Genomic DNA, 20,183 nt, shown 5'->3' with positions numbered 1-20,183 from the left:
GATTACCTTCCCGAAGGCCGCTTCCATTTCTTTCTTTGTCGTCGAGCCCACCGCCGTCCTTTGAGGAGAACGTGTGTGTGGTTCCGGTTCGGGTCGGGCAGCCACGGGCCCAGCCCAACAGAACCACCAAACTAAATATTCCCACATGACCCGACCTTAGCCGCTTTGAGGTGCGCCTCCTATAAATTATCCAGGCCGTCGCCACGGTTACCGTGAGGGCATCCGCATCAAATATCAGTCCACACATGGGCTTTTACGAAGAGCTTTATTCTTTCTACATATAAAACCTGAGATTGCCCAGTGCTGGAAAATGGTGAAAGGTCAAATTTTGACAGTGATACACGTCCACGATCAAAGTTGTGGGAGTCCATTTAAAGTACAACCCCTCGGTCTATAATGTCTAATCCTGTGAAATAGTGGGGCCCGTCTGGTCCAGAGTTTGTTGCTCGCACGAGGCGGCGGTCACGAGCGGTCGCCGTGGATAATTTTGGGGCACTTGGAAGGGTGGACGCATTGGTTGTTGTGCAGCACCAAACCGGCGGGGCATTGGCAACCGGGCACGCAGGGCTTGAAGCAGTGGCTCTCGATCACTCCCAGCGGCACGGCGGCATTTAGGCAGGTGACGGGGCACGGCGGACCGCATTCGTCAAACACCAAGCCCCTCTCCGTTGGGCAGCCCACCGCTGCGGAAACAAACCCAGGAAAATGTCCAGTGTTTTGGGAGCAATGACATTTTTAGCCTGCCGATTGCGATTGGTTCGAAGTGAGTGGGCCAAGTAGTTTTCCATTGACACTAAAAGAAGAACTAACGACTAAACTAATAGTCGGTTGCCCCACCCAAGATGGCCGCCAGCCACACATACTGCCGTAAAAGAAAAGAGCCCTTCGGCAGCAAATAATGGAAATCCCTACTTCACATAGATTGGACGTTTACTGGTGATAAACTCATTTTAAATCGCAGTAAAACCCTGAAAGTACTTTTCTGAAAAACCCGTCGGCAGCCATGTTGGTAGGGGCAAAGTCCAATTTTCAATTATTTTCTCAATGTCTAACCATCTGCTATTTATCGATGGAGCTAGCCGTCTAATCCGTTTGAAGTGTAAGGAATGATGAACGTTTGCCAAACCTACTTCAAACTAATCGTACGTTTACTTCCGCAGAAATGTCTCCACTTACCACACAGCGAGGGTCCCCTCCAGCGCAGGACCACCCCGGCCTGCCGACACTGTCCGGCATAGGCCTCCAGGGCGTCGCACAGGCACTGGTCCGTGTTGGCCCCGCAGGCGCACAGGTCATAGACGCAGGCGGCGTACCAGGCCTCGGGCGAAACCACACGGTGGCAAGGGCGGAACACCGACGACTTGAGGACGTTGCAGCGAGCGTTGGCGTTTTTTCTGGCGTGGTAGCCCGCCTCCTTGCACGGGTCCACGTCCTCCCCCGGGCGGCACGACGTCAGGGCGTGGCTCCCGTTGGTCACCTATACAAAAGGTCACTTAGTTAGACGTCCAATCCACTGGCAATTTTGAGTTTTAAGTAGTTTGAGGCCTAGTAGTAGTCGAGGCACTGTTTATGTGAAGAGCTCCATCTAGTGTTGAAGCAAAGTCATGCAACTAAACTAAAGCTTTTTGTGCAGGCCATATTTGGTACTTTTTCAGAATTTACAGGCAACTAACAAGTTATTTGTAGCTTTTGAGGACTTCTATATCCCTTTAATTGCTGTTTAGTATTTAAACTTAACTATTGAACAACTTTATATGCTACTTAAAAAAAAAACTTTCATATGTCGGTCCATAGCAAAAGTAAGACATTAGCTTCACATGTAATTTGAATAGAGATATATATTTTTGTTTCTGTTTTTTTACCCTCCAACTGTTGCCAAATTCAGCTTCTGAAAAGCTAATCTGTCCGCTGGGCATGCGAAGATCATCCTGGTGGTAGTTGTTGAAATTGCCGCAGAGTCCGCAGGTGTGTCCCTTATAGGAGCCGGGAACACTCAGCTCCAGGTGGGAACGGCCATTCCACTGCACCTGCGGGACATCCCAGCACCATCAATAACGTCCGCTTTCCCATGCGGTCCACTGGAAGAACCCACCTTGACGCCAATGTTGGTATTGAGCAGGACCGTGTTGGCCTTCCGCTCCACGTAGATGTACGGTTCTCGGAGAAAAGGTAAGGTCACCGCCTCCCCGTCTACCTGCGAGAGACGCCGTGTCTCGAAGGTTAAAAAGATTTTTTTTTCTGGGACTCACCTTCACCAGCCAATTCTGCAGCAGCTGGACGGCGACGTCACCGACGAAAACGGTCACCTCCTTGGTCCACGACACCCCTTGACGGCCGCGGTCGTCGTTGGTGGCGTGCACGCTTGGAGAGCAGAAGGGAGATGTCGTTGGAGGCGGGTGCGAATTGCCCCTTTGCTAGGGGGACCGACTAACCTGAAGTCGCCCGCCCGACAGTCCCGCGCCAGGACGTAAGTACACGCCCCTTGAAAGTGGAGCATGCGGCCGTCGAAGGTGCGATAGTGGGGGTCGCCGAACGCGATGCACGTGGCGGGCCGGGGGAGACAGTGAGGGCAACACAAGCCGGGCACCACTGCCAATATCTCATCCTAAAAAATAGACACGGTGCAGTACGTATAATACTTCCACGTTCGTCATAGTAAATTGCTCATATTGAAAATTGAAAATATTTACTTTTAAATAAAGATTTTCCCCTTTTGATAGGGTCAACCCTCCCCAATTTGTAAAACATTCCAAAAATGAGCAACATTTGAAAAAAAATTGTATTTGTTGAGTAAAATAGTACTTACCGTGTTGCAGGTGAGTGGCGGGCATCGTTCAGTGTGACAATGCACATCCCCAGAAAGGCACGAGCAACTGGTGCACTCGTCCACCTGCCACCGTTCGTCTGATTGGTACACCGTGCCCTGGTGCGTGCATGAAATACCCCACTCTAACACAAACACGCGTGCATGTCATCACTCCAGAAACCTTTAAAATAACTTTTTGTGTCTATTACCTTGGCATTGGTGGCAGCATTTCCCCGCTACCTTGACTTGTTTGTGACCATTGGGACACGGTTCGGATGGACACTCCTCGATGTTGCATTCGATGTAGCCCAACTAAAACAACACACTTGGATATTCGTTTTGACGATTTTTTTGCCAGGCTGGAGGCAGTCACTTACATTACAACTGCAAGTAACGCAATTGTCTTGGCTGTCCGTCCAGCGGCTGCCACTTGGGACACGGCGGTTTTGCCCCTCCAGTACGCAATCTGCATCAGAGGAAGGTTGACGTGAAGCATTTTGTCACTGTGACAGGCAGCCAAAAAGCATTACGTTTGTTGACCTTTGCAGACCGGGCAGCACGAATCTGCGGGGGTGAACTGCTCGCTGGGAGGACAAGTGAGGGGAAGGCAACCTTGATCCAGGCACGTCCACGTTAAATCCTACATAACACAGAGACGTTAAGAAAGCAAAAGACAGCCTCACTAGATGCTCTTGATATTTTTTTCGTATAAATAATGTTTTTCCTTACTTTGCACTGGCAGGTAAAACATGGGTTGTCAGTGGCAAGTACTTCATTACCGATGATTGTCGAAGTGCAATTGCTGACAGGCTCTGGAAAAATATGTATGTAAGTATGTATTTATATATATATATATATGTCAAGAATTCCAATTGAAGATCCTTGTTTGTATTGTCATGACGAGTACTGACGTGCGCAAATAGGACAGCAGGCGTCCGGTGCAGAAAACATGATATTCTTCTTGGGACAATCCACCAGACTGGGGCACTGTTTTCGGTAACAACGCAGGCGTTGTTCTCCGTCTGGCATTACCTGAAGGCACACATGCTTTGAGTTACTTACAGTATAGGTCCAACTCATTGGCTGCCCTTGAAGGTCAACCCTTTAAACTAGGAGGAACGGCATGAAATTATTAACTTGTGTTACTGAATTAGAATGTAGTAGCTATAGCAATGTTTACTGTGTCAAAAACAGCAAAGTACTGCATATTAGATGACCAAACATTAGAGATAGTGGTCACTACATTGGACATTCTTTTAAAAGGGAAAATGTTGGGTCATATTTTTTTTAAATGAAATAGTAGCATTATACAAAAAAATAAAAGTATAATAAAAAGACACACAAACCTCACAGTTGCAGACTTGACAAGGGTCTCCAGCTGGATGGAAGCTATCTCCTGGGCCGTATACCCTCCCCTCAAACACGCAGTCTACCAAAAATTACCCCATTTTTTAATTTTTTTTTTACAGCAAACAACTACAGGATGGCGGACGACCACATTTACTCGACTACCTGCACAGAGGGGACAGCACTCTCCAGGCACCTTAATGAAATTGCTACACGGGGACAGGCAGCGAACTTCCGAGCAGGTTGTCACGCCATCCACGCACATGCAACTACGACAGTGAGACGAGTCGGCAAACCAGCTGCTTCCCTCCGTGTACTCGCCTCCGTCGTACGTGCAACCTGCCAGCAGACCGTCATCGTGCCGCTCTAATTTATTAAGAGATAAGTCAACAAATTGGGACTCTCTACCTCTGCAGCGAGGACAGCAGGCACCGGGCTCGGTCACCTGATGCAGGCAAGGCAGTTTGGGACACGGTGGAGTCGAACAATGCACCTCGCCGGCCTGTAAGTAACGTGAATACCAAACCTTTGACATTTCTGACACTTTTGAAGGAATGCACAGAGAAGTAAAAAGTGTTTTGGAATGAATTCGGAGTAAACTACCACTCCAGAAACTTTCAATTGTATATTTTGCTTTCTTTTTACTAGTTTTATCTAAAACCACTCTATGTCACAATGAGTTGCCTCATGATTCAACCCGGTATCATTTCAGGTGGCTTTTGGGAAGCGGACTAACCAAACAGGAACAGGAGGCACAGGGGTCCGAAGGCGAGGGGAATGACGAGCCGGACTCGTACTCCCTCCCCTGATATCGACACGTCCCGGTGCAGACGGGGCAGCACTCGCCCGGTGGCGTCGTCGGATGAGCGCAGGCGGCGTTGGGACACGAATGGCGCGAGCACACCACGCCACCATTCTGCACAATTTCCATTCAGACGTATGTTTATCCACATCAATGGCGCTGAAATACCATCATTCACGTGAAATGATTATGAGTACCAACCAGACAAGCGCATTGTTGACAATGATCTATGGGATGGCGGAATCGTTCTCCGTTGAAACAGTCCCGTCCCTCGAAGTTGCAGCTGTCGCAAACTCGGCAGCCGCATCCGTCCAGTGCCGGATGAGAACAGGAAATTGCCGGACATCTTCTGGCCGTGCAAACCACCTCACCCCTCTGAGAAGAACGATGCTCGTTAGTTTGGAGTCGTCACGTATCCAAGTAGTGGTCGTGTTACTCACTGAGCACACACACTCTTGGCAACGACTCTCGCCTCCCGTCAGGATTTGTCCATCAATATAATCCATACCTTGGAAGTGGCAACCTGGATGGATTTAAGATTTCCAATCCTTTTTCTTGATTATCTGAACAGTGCAGTATTAAAAGAATGAGACCAAGGAAGACTTACCGTCACACACGGGGCACCCGCAGCCGTCTGCCAGTGGGTGAGGGCAGAAGGTCACCGGACAAGACTTTTTTCCGCAGCGTACGGTTCCCGACTGAAAGCAAAAGCACATATTGTGTGTGAAATCGTAAAGTAAAGTGGACAAATGTGTGTATTTGTTAGATGCTACCTGGCAGGTGCACTCGGAGCAAATGTCCCCCGGCTCAGGAATGGATTGTCCACTAGCGAGCAGCACCCCATTGTAAAAGCAGCCTGACAACCCAGATGACATTTTTGGAGAATTAGTGTCATTTACTCATTACTGTCATACTGCCAAGCTCTATTGGGCTGATAAAAATAAACTAGCCTAAATATACCAATATTTGTAACAGCCAAAACAATAAAAACAACTGCTTTTTCCCACTTGAAGGTACAATAAAGGACTAAGTATGATCTGGGTGTGAAAAGAGACAAAACAACAAATACTACTGCCTAATATAGGAGACTGGTGGCGCAGTGGATAAGTCATCAGTTTCCTGCTTCTTTGGTCTTGGGTTCAAATCCAAGCACCTGCAAAGATTTTCCCAATATTATTCAGGTAAATGAATGAGATAAATTTACAAGTACTACTGCTTTCTCTCACAGCATGGTGGCCCAGTGGATAAGTCATCAGTCTCCCACCTATGTGGTCCTGGGTTCAAATCCAAGTGCTTGCAACGATTTTCCCAATATTATTCTGGTAAGTGAACGAGGTAAAGGTACAAGTACTACTGCTCTCTCTCACAGGGAGGTAGCCCAGTGGTTAAGTCATCAGTCTGCCGCCTCTGAGGTCCTGGGTTCAAATCCCGGTGCAGGCAAAGATTTTCCCAATATTATTCAGTTAAAAGAATAAGTTCTAATGGCTATGTGTCTAACTGAATAAGTATTCAGTGGTGGATGAAGCATTTTGTCCAAAAAATGACTAAGTGTTTCATCCCAATTCCTTGGATAAAATGTTTCAACACCTATGTATAAGTGGGGCACGAGTTGGTGTAGTGGGTTGCACACTCGCCTTTGCACCGAGAGAGCGTGAGTTCGCTTCCCGGTGTCGGCGGTTCACTGACCAAGCAAGCGGTCGAGGGTCGGCCGAAGGCCGACCCGAGAACGCCTTTTGCACAGACAGGTCCCTCCAACATTCTTCCGAACTGCCGAAGGCAGTTCGGAATATAACCTTTTGCTGAAAAGTATGACTAAGTGTTTAATAAAAATTAAAAAGTTTTTCTCTTTTTTTTTTTTTTCTTGTTCCATTTCCAGACTACTTGGTGTGGTGGTCAGCCAAAGGGCAACAGCGGGAATCGAACCCAGGTCTCCCAGACGGGAGTCCAGTGATCTAACCTCTGCGCCAACCAAGTGACTACACTTTTCTTTGTAATCATTTCAGTTTTGTTGGGTACAAGTCCACAGAAACAACTAAGTGAAAAAGTGTCTCAACCGGGATTCGAACCTAGGTCTCCCAGTTGGGAGTCCAGTGATCTAACCCCTGCGCCAACCAAGTGACTACACTTTTCTTTGTAATCATTTCAGTGTCTTTCCAAGAAGTCCACAGAAACAACTAAGTGAAAAAGAGTCCTGACCGGGAATCGAACCCAGGTCTCCCGGACGGGAGTCCTGTGAGCTAACCTCTGCGCCAACCAAGTGACTACACTTTTCTTTGTAATCATTTGAGTTTCTTGAGAGGAAGTCCAAAGAAACAACTAAGTGAAAAAGTGTCTCGACCGGGAATCGAACCAAGGTCTCCCAGACAGGAGTCCTGTGAACTAACCTCTGCGCCAACCAAGTGACTACACTTTTCTTTGTAATCATTTGAGTTTCTTTAGAAGAAGTCCACAGAAACAACTAGGTGAAAAAGTGTTACAACCGGGAATCGAACCCAGGTCTCCCAGACGGGAGACAGGTGAGTTAACCACTACGCCACCAAGTGCCCACAGTTTCCTTTGTAATCATTTGAGTTTCTTGAGAAGAAGTCTACAGAAACAACTAAGTGAAAAAGTATCCCAACCGGGATTCGAACCCAGGTCTCCCTGACGAGAGGCAGGTGAGCTAACCACTAGTCCACAATTTGGCTACACTTTCCACTATCATCATTTGAAGGTCTTGACTACAAGTACATAGAAACAACTAAGAGAAAATGTTTTCTGACTGGGATTCGAACCCAGGCTGCCCACATGGGAGACGGGTGAGTTAACCTCTGCACCACTTTGGCCTCAAGCAGAGATGCGCAATATAGAATATGAATGAACAATTTTCTATTCAAAAAGAAAAACACCTAACTATACTATGAAAAAGCCTTACCATACTATGTGGTTTTTAAGCCTTACTATACTAAGTCATTTTTAAGCCTTACTATACTATGTCGTTTTTTCAAAGAAAAAGCCTTACTATACTATGTCATTTTTGAATCAAAAAGCCTTACTATACTATCATAGTATAGTAAGGCTTTTTGATTCAAAAATGACATAGTATAGTAAGGCTTTTTCTTTAAAAAAACGACATAGTCTATGTCGTTTTTTTAAAGAAAAAGCCTTACTATACTATGTCGATTTTTTAAAGAAAAAGCCTTACTATACTATGTCATTTTTTGAATCAAAAAGCATTACTATACTGTGTCCTTTTTTTAAGAAAAAGCCTTACTATACTATGCCATTTTTGAATCAAAAAGCCTTACTATACTATGTCGTTTTTTTGAATCAAAAAGCCTTACTACACTATGTCGTTTTTTTGAAGAAAAGGCTTTACTATACTATGTCGTTTTTTGAATCAAAAAGCCTTACTATACTATGTCGTTTTTTTAAGAAAAAGCCTTACTATACTATGTCGTTTTTGAATCTAAAAGCCTTACTATACTATGTCGTTTTTTTAAGAAAAAAAGCCTTACTATACTATGTCATATTTTGAATCAAAAAGCCTTACTATACTATGTCGTTTTTTTTAAGAAAAAGCCTTACTATACTGTCATTTTTTGAATCAAAAAGCCTTACTATACAAAGTCGTTTTTTAAAGAAAAAGCCTTACTATACTATGTCATTTTTTTGAATCAAAAAGCCCTACTATACTATGTCGTTTTTTTAAGAAAAAAAGCCTTACTATACTATGTCGTTTTTTTTAAGAAAAAGCCTTACTATACTATGTCATTTTTTGAACCAAAAAGCCTTACTATACTATGTCGTTTTTTGAATCAAAAAGCCTTACTATACTATGTCGTTTTTTTAAGAAAAAGCCTTACTATACTATGTCATTTTTTGAACCAAAAAGCCTTACTAAACTGTCGTTTTTTAAAGAAAAAGCCTTACTATACTATGTCATTTTTTTGAATCAAAAAGCCTTACTATACTATGTCGTTTTTTTGAAGAAAAGGCCTTACTATACTATGTCGTTTTTTGAATCAAAAAGCCTTACTATACTATGTCGTTTTTGAATCTAAAAGCCTTACTATACTATGTCATTTTTTTTAATCTAAAAGCCTTACTATACGATGTCGTTTTTGAATCTAAAAGCCTTACTATACTATGTCATTTTTTTGAATCTAAAAGCCTTACTATACTATGTCGTTTTTGAATTAAAAAGCGACATAAAGTGGCCCCTACCAACTGTCTTATAATAAATAATAAAACCTTTTACTGAAAAGTATGACTAAGTATTTAATATAAATTAAAAATATTTTTTTTTCTTATTCCATTTACTGAACTACATGGTGTAGTGATCAGCCAAACAGCAACAGCGGGACTCGAATCCAGGTCACCCAGATGGGAGTCCAGTGATCTAACCTCTGCGCCACCAAGTGACCACACTTTCCTTTGTAATCAATTGAGTATTTTGACAAGAAGTACACAGAAACAACTAAGTGGAAAAAGTTTCTGAACCGGGATTCGAACCCAGGCCACTTAGACAAAAGGCAGATGTTTCACCCCAATTTCCAAGCCTTGTTAAATCCCCATTTGACGTCCACTTACGGTGGCATTCCCCACAACATTGTCCGGGTGCTTTGTAGGGATGACGACACTCCCCGTAGCAGGGCACCTTGGTGCAAACCACCTCGCCAGCATAGCAGTAGCACAGGGCACAGGGGTCTTTGTCATCAGTAAACTCGCTGCCATCGGCGTGTTCTCTCCCATTGTATGTACAGCCTGGACATAGTGGCCAATTACACAAGATGGTACACAAAAAATATTGCATGGGTTTCAAAATCAAAGATGTTGAGGATGTTTTGCTCACCATCGCAGGAAGTGCAGCAGTGTTTCTGCACGGGGTGCTTACAGTTGCTCGGGGGGCAACGCTTCTTCTCGCACTTGACCGAGCCCTCCTGGCAAACGCAGGCAGCGCAGGAGTCCGAATTGTCGTCCCACATCTCTCCGTTGGCTCGCTCTTGACTTTCGTACAGACATCCTGAGGGAAATATTGGTAATCAAAGTGATAAAAATTGATGTCAGCTGGCTCAATGACTAATCCTTGCAATAAAATTGGATCTATGGCAACTGATGAGTTCAATTCATGTATGGCTTGACTGGAAATGAGGATCAATACAAGGCTATTTTTCTTACCTTGACATGTATGACAGCAGTCCCTGGTGACAGGGTGCGAACAGGAAGCAAAGGGACACGGCCTCCTGCGGCACTGCACCGTGCCATTGGTGCACGAGCATAACTGACAGCGATCCGACGGCGAGTAGAAGCGCTCGCCGTGCCGGTACGTTTGTGCCTCCGACTCGCAGTCTAACGGTGGCACTGTGGACAAATAAGTCCATTTTAAAATTAAAATGAACCCTAAAAATTGAGCACTAGGCATCATTTAACAACTTTTGCTCACAGTTTCTTACCTGGACACTGGGGGCAGCACTCCCCTGGCGACACAGTTGGGTTGGCACATGATAGCGGTGGACATCTTGTCATAAGACATTGGACATTTCCATTCTGCAGGAAGAAAAAATCCACAATTTATAAAGTACACTAAAAAACAACAACAAAAAATGCTGTTTTCATACTGCCCCTAAGTGTAGATACTAACAATACAGCTGCATGTCCTGCATGAATCGGTAGGATGAGCAAACTGCTGACCATTCAGATGCTCTTTCCCGCCATAGCTGCATCCTGAAATGGTAGAAAGTCGTTGAAATCAAGCAACTTATTAATGTGGTTGCGTCCACCCGCTCACCGTGACAGTTGTTCCTGCAGCACGTCCCCGGCAGAGGAGCATTACAATGAGGCCGAGGACAGTGAGCTCGCTGGCAGTCGACGGCGCCGCTGGCGCACTTGCAATCCTCGCACGCGCTTAACGGATTGCGGAAGGCTTGACCGTCCACGAATATGTGCTTCTCCAACAGACAGTCTTGAAAAAGAAAAGACACGTGTCAATACGCTCATGAGGTTCCATTCTCGACAGGGTTGGTCGCATTTATTTGTCCATTTGATCGAATTCCTTTCCCTCATGGACATTTAGTTGTCTTTATTATTAATCTATTTACATGAAGAATCAAGTTTTTTTATATAACTCTAAAATATATACAATATCTTTTTCATGAAAAAATAGCTAAAATACTATTAGATATTCTTATCTGATTATTTTATTGACCAAAATACATACATACATCAAATGGAAGTCTTCATGAGTTTTTAACATCTGTTTTTTCATCTTACAATTGTACTGTATTTAGTTTTTGATCAAAATAATTAGGAATTTTGTTGAAAATCTAGATTTTGCTTTAAGACAAACTCTCCAAATCAAATATAATGAATAAATATGAATAAAATAGATTTTTTTCTAACGGAAAATCTTTCCTGTTATACTCGTTACTATTGAAATGCTATGGAAAAAAAAACACCTTTCTAGTCACCTGGACATTTGGGGCAGCACTCTCCTGGTATCGTTTGAGGGTTGCTGCAGTTGAGCCTCGGGCAAGATCTTTTTTCGCACTCCACCGTGCCGTGCTGAAAGCGAAAGGAAGGAGCGGGTTCAGCAGGAAGTATAGTGCCATGTCAAAAGATTGATCCAACGCTCACCAGGCAGGTGCAGACGTGGCACGGTCGCTCGGGGGTCCCGAACATCTGCCCGTTGCCATAGATACGCTGAAGAAACGTGCAGCTGTCACACGCAGCACAGCAGGAGCCTATGATGCAAATTTTATCTTTTAGATATGTCGAATTTCATACTTTCTTCAATTGACAAATGTTATTATGGGAGGTTTATTTTCCCCACTTAAAATGATACATACTACATTTTGATCATTTTTCGCCAGGTAAAAGACGTCTTGCTTTTATATCATTTTTTTCACATTCAAAAACGGACTTTTCATAAGATAATATACCGGTGGTTTTGGTCGGATGCAAACAGTTGGTAGGTGGGCACTGAAGGCGGGTGCATTGGGGGGTTCCATCTACACACGTGCAGCTGGAGCAAGGATCGCCGGCACCCCATTTGGAGCCGTTTTTGTACTCGGAGCCCTCAAACAGGCATGCTGCATAGAGAAAGTACACTATTTTATATGATAAAGTTCATGAATGCATTGGTAATGAAAACTAAACTAATGAAATGTAATAAGTAGAAATAAAAAGACCAAGTGGTTACATCAAACATGAACTCTTGCATGTGTACCTTTGCAGAAAGGGCAGCATCGATGTGGTTCTCGTATGGGGTTGGAACATTTGACGGGTGGGCACTTTTCTTCATGACAAACCACGTTTCCGCTCTGTAACGTGGCAAAAGCGCATCATAGAATGATGTCGAATGGGAGAAAAGGACTGTGTGGACTTGCCTTACACCTGCACTGCAGGCAGGGTCCACTTCCAGGTGGGACAAAGACTTTTCCATCGGCGTACACCCGTCCGTCCAACTCACACTCTGTCAAAGACATTTCAAAAAGTTAAGATTATGACAAAAGCTGATTATCTTATATCCCTAAGTACTTTTTTAAAAACTTAATTATACAGAAAATTGGCTCTTTTCCTTCTCTTTTTAGGAGAACACTAAAGTATCATTGACAAACCATTGCATGTTGGACAACATTCTCCCTTGCGTTTGGCCGGCTGTTTGCAATGTGTCACAGGACACGACGCCTCTGTGCGCTCGCAGGACACTTCACCTGCCTGACAAAAAACAATCACACAACATGACAATATAACAGATGTACCTCTTTTAAAGCAATCGGCAACTCACCGAGCAACGGCACTGGACACAAGGGTCATCTGTCGACGCAAACTTCTGTCCGTCCAAGTACACTCGAGACTCATACTCACATTGATCACACCTACGAGTCACAGAAATGTCAAATACTACATGTACTGAATGCATAGAGTTTACTAATTAATCATTTATAGGCGGGTGCATCACCTTGGGCAACAGTCCCCGACACGATGCACAGGATTTTGACAAAACAGGGCAGGACACGCATGAGGTAAACATACCACATTTCCATCCTGAAACAGAGATTGGTCTCTGTACTCATTCACTTTGAAATAATCTAGTGTGAGTTATTTAACGTACCACACATGAGCATTGTTCACATCGATCGCCTGTTGGGATGGCAGCCCCATTTGGGACGAGGCGCCCATTCACAACACAGCCTGAAAGACACACACGCTCAAAATTGGACAAAACACACATCTACGTTGACTTGACGAAAAATTTGAACCTTGACAGACAGGACAGCAGGAGTTTTCCGAAGGAGGCGCCAGATTGGTGCAGGGCAAGGGTGGGCAGGGCTCCCTCTCGCAGCGTACGTCACCCCCCTGGGAGCACGACAGAGCGTCAAATGGTCCAATTTTAAGGGCGGTACAAACAAGCACAACTATTAAAAGCTCCCTCATTACCATCATCTGATTTGAAGTACTTTGTGAGGATACAGTCCAAATGAAAGCCACTTACCAGACAATGGCAGACGTCACATGGACTCTCCGCCGGCCTCCATTTTGCATCGTACTCATAACGTACGCCAGAGTATACGCAGCCTGGTGATTATTTATAAAACTCAATAACATTTTACTGTAAAATGTTTAATTCAGAACGAATTTGGGATCTCATGATGACTATGGGCTTAAAATAAATGTGTTACCTATGCATCGTTGGCAGCATTCCCCGGGTATGCTCTCCGTGCGGGTGCAGGGCAGCGGGGGGCAAGGCACTGCCGAACAATCCCTCTCGCCCTCCTGTAAAGACATTTTATGGATAAAAAAAAACTATAGTCTGTCTTCAAATCTCACATTTTACAAGTGTGCGGCGTACTGTTTACAACTCTCACCTCACAGGTGTTGGCGCTGTGGGAGACATTATGAACTTTAGTGTCTTGCTGCTCACAGTCTGAGGAGAACATACAAGTATTAGGTTGCAGTTACCATTCAGTAGCCTGCACGCTCTTTGTGAGGGATTTCTGCGATGCCATGATTTTCATTTCAAAATCTATATTCACAAAGACTATGCTGTTTTGGCATTTAATTTACAAATTTGTTAACCCTTTCGGCGACGGTGGTTACTAAATGGGCGGCTATTCAAAACTTGACAGATAAATCCGTTAACCCTTTATGGAATAAGTGACTTTTTTGTTAATCTAAAAAAAGTGTTGTTGTTGTTGTTGGTTTTTAAACCTGAGAAATTCAACACTATGGGCCAAGTGACTAATTTTGGTCAAGATTTTTTTGTTAAACATGATTGTCTTTCTTCACATCAATTCTATCATCATTAATACATTTAACAATTATATTAGTAAAAAATACATTCATAAAATATATGTATTCGCCCATACAGACAAAATTGGCATCAATGACTTAAATGAGTGCCTCGAAGGGTAAAAACAAAGAAAAAATTCATGCACATTAAAATTCTGACAACCAGTTCTACCAGTATTTTACCTTAAATGTAACATTTTTTGATGAGAGTAGCAAATTAAGCTCAAACTGGATATCCTCAATACAGGACCACACTAATCTGGGGGATTTCCCATAGATTGCACATCACGCAAACACACACACACACATGACTGACATGAATGCCTCTGCAGTTACTGAATGACTTTTTCTTGGCTTGAACTTTTGGGAGATAATGACTTAAATTGTGTGCACAAGGGAAGTCGTAATCACAAAGAGACGAAAACTATGGCGTTGCCTGCAGGCAATAAACATTTCCTCTAGCAAAGCAAGCATGAATGAGATCAAAGTGTGTTTGTGTATATGTGTGTATATGTGTGTGTATATGTGTGTGTGTGTGTGTGAAGAGGCCACATCTGGAGACTCTTCAGGCCGACACGCAGAAACATTTAAATGGAAACACGGAAGAGAAGGCAGAGGGCTGACAACAATGACAGGGATGTGAGGATCCACTTATACAGGAGGCCAAGTGGAAACAAGGTTCTGTCAAGCACAATATCTATGTAAAAATGGTTGGGTGTTCACAAAAGGGTTTGTGTATGCAACTACTATGCTAGATTGCCAGGAAACCGCCTAGCCAGATTGCTTCTACAAAAGGACACTGTCCTCTAAATTTTCCTAAATGGACACACTTGTTAGACAGCTTGTTATTATTAGAAACATGATCTACACTCCAACTGTTGAGTCCATATTTATCACAGAGGATTAAGGCCATTGTTACTATGTAGGGACTTTTGTCTTAACACCCTCCCTCCTTTGTCCATCTATTTAAAGTAAGAGAAAAGCAATTAAAACAAAAAAAGGCCTGAATCGCTTCTTGTCACGAGGATCGCGGGGGTGCTGGAGCCTATCCCAGCTGACTTCAGGCACCAGGTGGGGGACACCCAGCCAATTGTAGGGCACAAGGAGACGGACAACCATTTACGCTCACACTCATACATCAAGGCAATTTAGAGTGTAGTTTTTTCTGGTATGTAGTAATGCAGTTTGCGTATTCTACAGGATTCTGTGGGTTCACTTTTGAGACCACAGAAATGAAGACTTTTTACAGACTGATTGATCGGGAAGTGTGAGGGGAGGGGGGGTTGAAAGCTACCTCTGATGTTGGCTCGACACGTGACCTTTCCGGATGTGCAGGTGCACACGGTGCTGACGTCGGTCTGCCAGCGTCGGCCATCTTCCACCTCGCCACCGTCCCAAACACACGATCGACGCACACACTCACATCCTTCCAGGTATCGTACACGCGACTGCAACTCTTCATTCTGTAATAAGATAATGTGGACAATGTAGGTAATGTAGACAATGTAGACCAGTGGTTTTCAAAGTGGGCGGTACCGCCCCCCGGGGGGCGGTGTGAACTTTCAGGGGGGCGCTGACGAATAAACAGGCGAATGGGGGGCGTTGAAATAGTGAAGGGGGCGATGGAGCAATTACAGTAAAATGTGACGTTGGTGTTTGTAGAAAGACCGGAAAAATTGATTGTCTGTAATAAAAAGTCGACAAAAAACAAGCTTTATTGAAACAAGAAACGTTGTCTGCTCGAGCGCTCACGAGCAGCGCGCATATACCGTATATCACTAATTGTCGCGAGTTTATCGTCGATGCAGGCGACTGGGGAAACCACCACCATCCAGTCAGCCGCAGAGGAGCACACAATAGCGCGCCGGCAACGCTTAACCACAGACGTATGCGCACAGCCACCGGCTTAATGCATCAGCTATCAATTTTTATGATTCGAGGTGAACTGCGCATTGGTCTATTAAAAGAAACGAAATTAGCGAATAATATCTGAGGCGCCTGTCTTCTATTTATTTAAGCTTCGTTCGTTGGAAAGGGGTAAAGAGGGGGGCGTTGGCATTTTGGCCCGGCGGTGAAGGGGGCGGTGGCCCAAAAAAGTTTGAAAATCACTGATGTAGACACTGTAAACAGTACTTCGCCTGGAAATGAGACTCACAACTGAAATTCTATAGTATCGTACATCCATTTTAACATTAAGTCAGCTTTTGACCCCTAATGGAGAGGCACTAGCTCCATCTTTTGTTGAAGCTGAGACGTGCAAGAGAATCAAGGTTGAACTCAACCTTCTTGTGTGGGCTCTATTCAAATATATTTTCATAAATTACTGTAGGCCAATAAAAAAACTTTGCCATATGCATTCATTTTTAAATTATTACTGTATTAAAAGCAGTGTTTTCATTGAAAAGCATGGAACCTCTAATGCTTGAGTGGGTATGTACACTGTATCCATTAAACACAGAATGGAATCATGAAAAAATGTATATTTTCCACCTGAACTTGGAGCAAGTCCACCATACGAGTCAGGTCCTCCAACCTGCTCTCCAGCCTGCGAAGACCCTCATCCTGGTGGGTCTGGGAAGTGGACTTCTCCCCTTGCGGGAGTCCTGGTGGCCCCAGGACCACTCCCCTTTGCAGCTGCTCACTCTGGATACTGTGTGGTGAATTATCAACATTCTGGAGCGGCGTTCTCTGCTTTCTTTTTGCTTTAGCAAAATTGTTAGAATCGCCACCGTGCGCAGCATCTACAGAATTAGGAGGAAAAATACACGTCAGCTTTGCTTTATTTTAATTCAAAACACATTAAGGGCCAGCACGTCAACGTATCGCTGGGTGAACTCTTAGCCCGAGGCCAAGGAAAATTTCCAAGCAGAGTTAATTGAGTTAACTGCTTGTGTAGTCGCTGATGGAAAGACAAGACGTTAAAAATGTAAACAAGAGACAGGAAATGACAGACAGCGTGGCCTTCGGCACACTGAAATTGTTAAATTGTCACTTAAGCATGTGTTGTGGTGTACACGGCAAAATGCACAAGTACGGGCGTGCTAACGACAACAAAGAGATGGCGTCTCGAAATGTCTGCTCTGCTCTCTAACATACAGTATGGTCATGGTCCAATAAAAAGTATTTGGGTCACTTTTCTCTCAAAGCTGAAGAAAGTTTTTCTTTTTGATCTCATTTGTCATTTCTTAAAATTATTTTGATGACCCATTACTCTTAGAATTGTGAATATTTTTTATATTTTATGAATATATAAAAAAGCCCTAAACAAACAAGACCACCCATTTATACAACACGTTTTTCAATTCAAACATTCTTAAGATGCCTTTTTCTTTAAAAAGATGGAAATTTTTACCCTTCATGTTACAATGCCAAGGGCGTGTCTGATAGGCCTTCATTGAAATCTCTGCCTTCTTGAGGTGTCCCTGTAAAGAAATCAAAATTAAAAAAAATTTAACAATTTTTTTTACCCTTACATGTCACTCTTTGAATTAATTAGCTGCCAATAATGGCGTTGGGCGTTCAATCCATTTTAACTTTAACTGGGAGGGACAAATGAACAAATGTGCATTCTTCCCTCCCAGTAAAATTGGATTGGACCTCTAGCTCTGTCAATGGTACTGAAACATTTACATTCCCAGCCAGTTTAGCTTCCCAGTTTAAATGAATTTAATGTCTATCGGCATCAATGGCATGCAAAAGGTTTTAAACAATTAAAAGCCTTGTAACAGTTGTGATCACTAACTATCCTAGAAAAGATTAAGGAAACATTCCAATTCATATTGTGATCCTGAAATAAGAATTTGAAAGAATCATCATTCAGTTCAAGACCTTGCTTAGGTCATCGGTGCAAAAACTTACAGTAAATTTGCTTTCTTTTCTTCCTGGCGTGCTTCCCAGGGTGACGACAACATCTTGCGGCAATTCCAGCTGAAACCTCTCCTCTGCTTTTATGAGGACCACTTGGACTTCTCGACAGTCCACAAAATAAACGAGCCTGTCTGGCTCAAGGCTGACAGCCAACTGCACCCATTCCCCCGTAGAAAAGGGGTTTGCGCCGGGTAAAAGAAGGCCCCGGATGCCCCTTTTCATTGGGTAGTCCAAACGGAGAACGTCCTCGGTGGTGGAGGACGTGAGCCGGAGAAGAATGTCGGACGACGGGGTGGAGAAAGACAAAAGTGTGATGTTGGCGCCCTGCAATTGTTGGCCAACCAAATGCAAGCCGATGCTTCCCTGGAGGTCAGAGCTGAGCTTGCGGGAATACTCGGCGGGGAGCGTCAGGTGAGGCGATCGTGGACGGAATCTGTACACGGCTCCCGTGGGACTGGGTAGTCTGGACACACCGCTCTTTGAGAGGGATACGTCGAGACCTGATAGGAGGTCGATGACTGGGGAAACACATGTGCGACAAGTTATGTTATGCTGGAATATTGACACGGCAATGGGGGGCGTTCATATTTTCAAATAATCATATTCTCAATCAAAATGGAATGCGCCATCAATCACAAACGATGATCCAAATGTAAGGAATAATCCTAATTTATTTTTATAGGGTAAAACAAACTGTCTTATATTTTCAAGTTTTATATACTACATTTTATTACATTTAAATTTTATTACATTAATAGTTTCACATCAAGTCATTTCAATGGGTTCTTTTTCACGAAAAAATAATAAATCAACAATGTGTTGTATTCTATTTACATGCAATTTAAATGAATAAGAAAATCCACTTACCGCTGCCGTGATCCGAAGCATTCCGTCCCTGTGAAGACCCTGCCACCAGCAACAAAAATACAAGGAGGCTCTCCATGGTCTCCCCGCAAAAAGCCTCAGATCCCATGATATGATTGACTTTGGACGTTCAACATAGAGATGTTCTAGAGCACATGGACAGACAACATCTGGATCTCTTCTTCCCTCAGTGGGCCACACACAGCATACTTCCTTAACCACTCCACTCCACATTGGCTGTTAATTTTCCTGTCTTCTTTCTTCTTCTTCTGCTCATGAGGAGTTAGTTGCAAGGTGAGTGAGCAGTCTTTGCACTTCCCCAAAGTTTTTTTCCCCCTCTCGTCTTGCTCCCCTTGTTTGCTCGCTCTCCACCCATCACGGGCCTGCACTGTTGAATCTCACTCAGCCATTCCTCCCTCCCACCCAAACTCTCTCTAACTCCCTTCTCCTCAATCCCCTTGGCTATCAGCTAAACCTGGTGTGGAGACTGGAGAGGAGCCATGAGATCCATTGGAGAAGAAACACATGTTTTCTCTTTCCCCATAGGAAATAATGCTATCAAATTCATTTGTTCCAGGGTCAAAATGTCACCATCGTAAAACATTTAACATACTGTAGTTCGACTGTATATAACTTAACCACTACATTAAATTGGATTTATGTGCGGTGTGGAAATACAACAACACACTCAGGCAAGTTGTGGCCCTTGAACATGGTTGTTAAATTGGGGTCTACTGGGCTATGGAGTCTAAATCAGAGGTCCACAAAACAATTTGCAACAATTTACAATGTATCGGGTGTGTTTTATTGGATTTTAAATGCATAAATAATAAGACTCATTCCATAACGCCCATCATCGAAAGGGTTGTAGGGCTTGCTGGAGCCTAACACAACTACCTTCGGGGGAAAGGCAGACCTCACTCTAGACTGGTCGCCAGTCAGTCATATGGTACACAGGGAGACAGATAACCACTCACACTGCCACCAAGTGGAAATCAAACCCAGGCCGCCTGCATCAAAGCCGGCGGAAGAACCACTCCGCCATCAGGTGGCACATAATAAGAGTCTGAACATATTTCCTCTTCAAATAGGGAACCTTTGGATTCCAACATACAGTATATATAAGGGATGCCCAACTCTGGTCCTCAATGGGCCCTATCCAATCTCTTCTCCATGTCTCCCTTCACCAGCCGACCTGAGTCAAATGATCAACTCATCAGCAAG

The 20,183-nt window shown here is 43.9% G+C and overlaps 1 protein-coding gene and 1 long non-coding RNA gene across 2 annotated transcripts; one reads left to right on the top strand and one right to left on the bottom strand.

Annotated features, from left to right (window-relative positions):
• Window positions 1-246: 246 nt before the first annotated feature.
• On the bottom strand, window positions 247-19,261 carry kcp (kielin cysteine rich BMP regulator). Its single transcript, XM_077744462.1, has 44 exons — window positions 18,963-19,261; window positions 18,087-18,613; window positions 17,581-17,650; window positions 16,719-16,969; window positions 15,523-15,691; window positions 13,805-13,863; window positions 13,619-13,712; window positions 13,432-13,514; window positions 13,199-13,295; window positions 13,051-13,130; window positions 12,898-12,983; window positions 12,724-12,814; window positions 12,554-12,653; window positions 12,323-12,408; window positions 12,163-12,256; window positions 11,876-12,025; window positions 11,571-11,677; window positions 11,405-11,498; window positions 10,726-10,899; window positions 10,579-10,661; window positions 10,391-10,484; window positions 10,116-10,298; window positions 9,790-9,960; window positions 9,528-9,701; window positions 5,729-5,811; window positions 5,563-5,653; window positions 5,396-5,478; window positions 5,157-5,330; window positions 4,890-5,069; window positions 4,562-4,655; window positions 4,319-4,492; window positions 4,153-4,235; window positions 3,718-3,838; window positions 3,536-3,618; window positions 3,347-3,446; window positions 3,184-3,272; window positions 3,016-3,118; window positions 2,807-2,949; window positions 2,433-2,605; window positions 2,250-2,361; window positions 2,093-2,194; window positions 1,863-2,027; window positions 1,177-1,477; window positions 247-683 (listed from the first exon to the last, which is right to left on the bottom strand). Exons 1-44 carry the CDS (start codon window positions 19,066-19,068, stop codon window positions 463-465), a joined length of 5,898 nt encoding a protein of 1,965 aa, XP_077600588.1. The 5' UTR covers window positions 19,069-19,261; the 3' UTR covers window positions 247-462.
• Window positions 2,682-5,895, top strand: LOC144215498 (uncharacterized). Its single transcript, XR_013330442.1, has 5 exons — window positions 2,682-2,926; window positions 3,165-3,634; window positions 4,276-4,481; window positions 4,570-4,657; window positions 4,866-5,895. It is a non-coding gene; the product is annotated as an uncharacterized LOC144215498 (long non-coding RNA).
• Window positions 19,262-20,183: the final 922 nt, after the last annotated feature.

This window comes from Stigmatopora nigra, chromosome 2, assembly GCF_051989575.1.
Source record: "Stigmatopora nigra isolate UIUO_SnigA chromosome 2, RoL_Snig_1.1, whole genome shotgun sequence".
Classification (NCBI taxonomy): Eukaryota; Metazoa; Chordata; class Actinopteri; order Syngnathiformes; family Syngnathidae; genus Stigmatopora; species Stigmatopora nigra.
The sequence above is the reverse complement of the archived record's forward strand: the minus strand, read 5'-3'. Positions and strand labels throughout refer to the sequence as shown.

Coding starts and splice junctions, on each gene's coding strand:
- kcp (XM_077744462.1), bottom strand. CDS start 19,068: ATGGGATCTGAGGCTTTTTGCGGGGAGACCATGGAGAGCCTCCTTGTA. Junction 13,296..13,431: donor GTGACGTCTGCCATTGTCTG/GTAAGTGGCTTT, acceptor TCGTGCTCCCAG/GGGGGTGACGTACGCTGCGA. Junction 4,493..4,561: donor CTGCTGTCCTCGCTGCAGAG/GTAGAGAGTCCC, acceptor GTCTGCTGGCAG/GTTGCACGTACGACGGAGGC.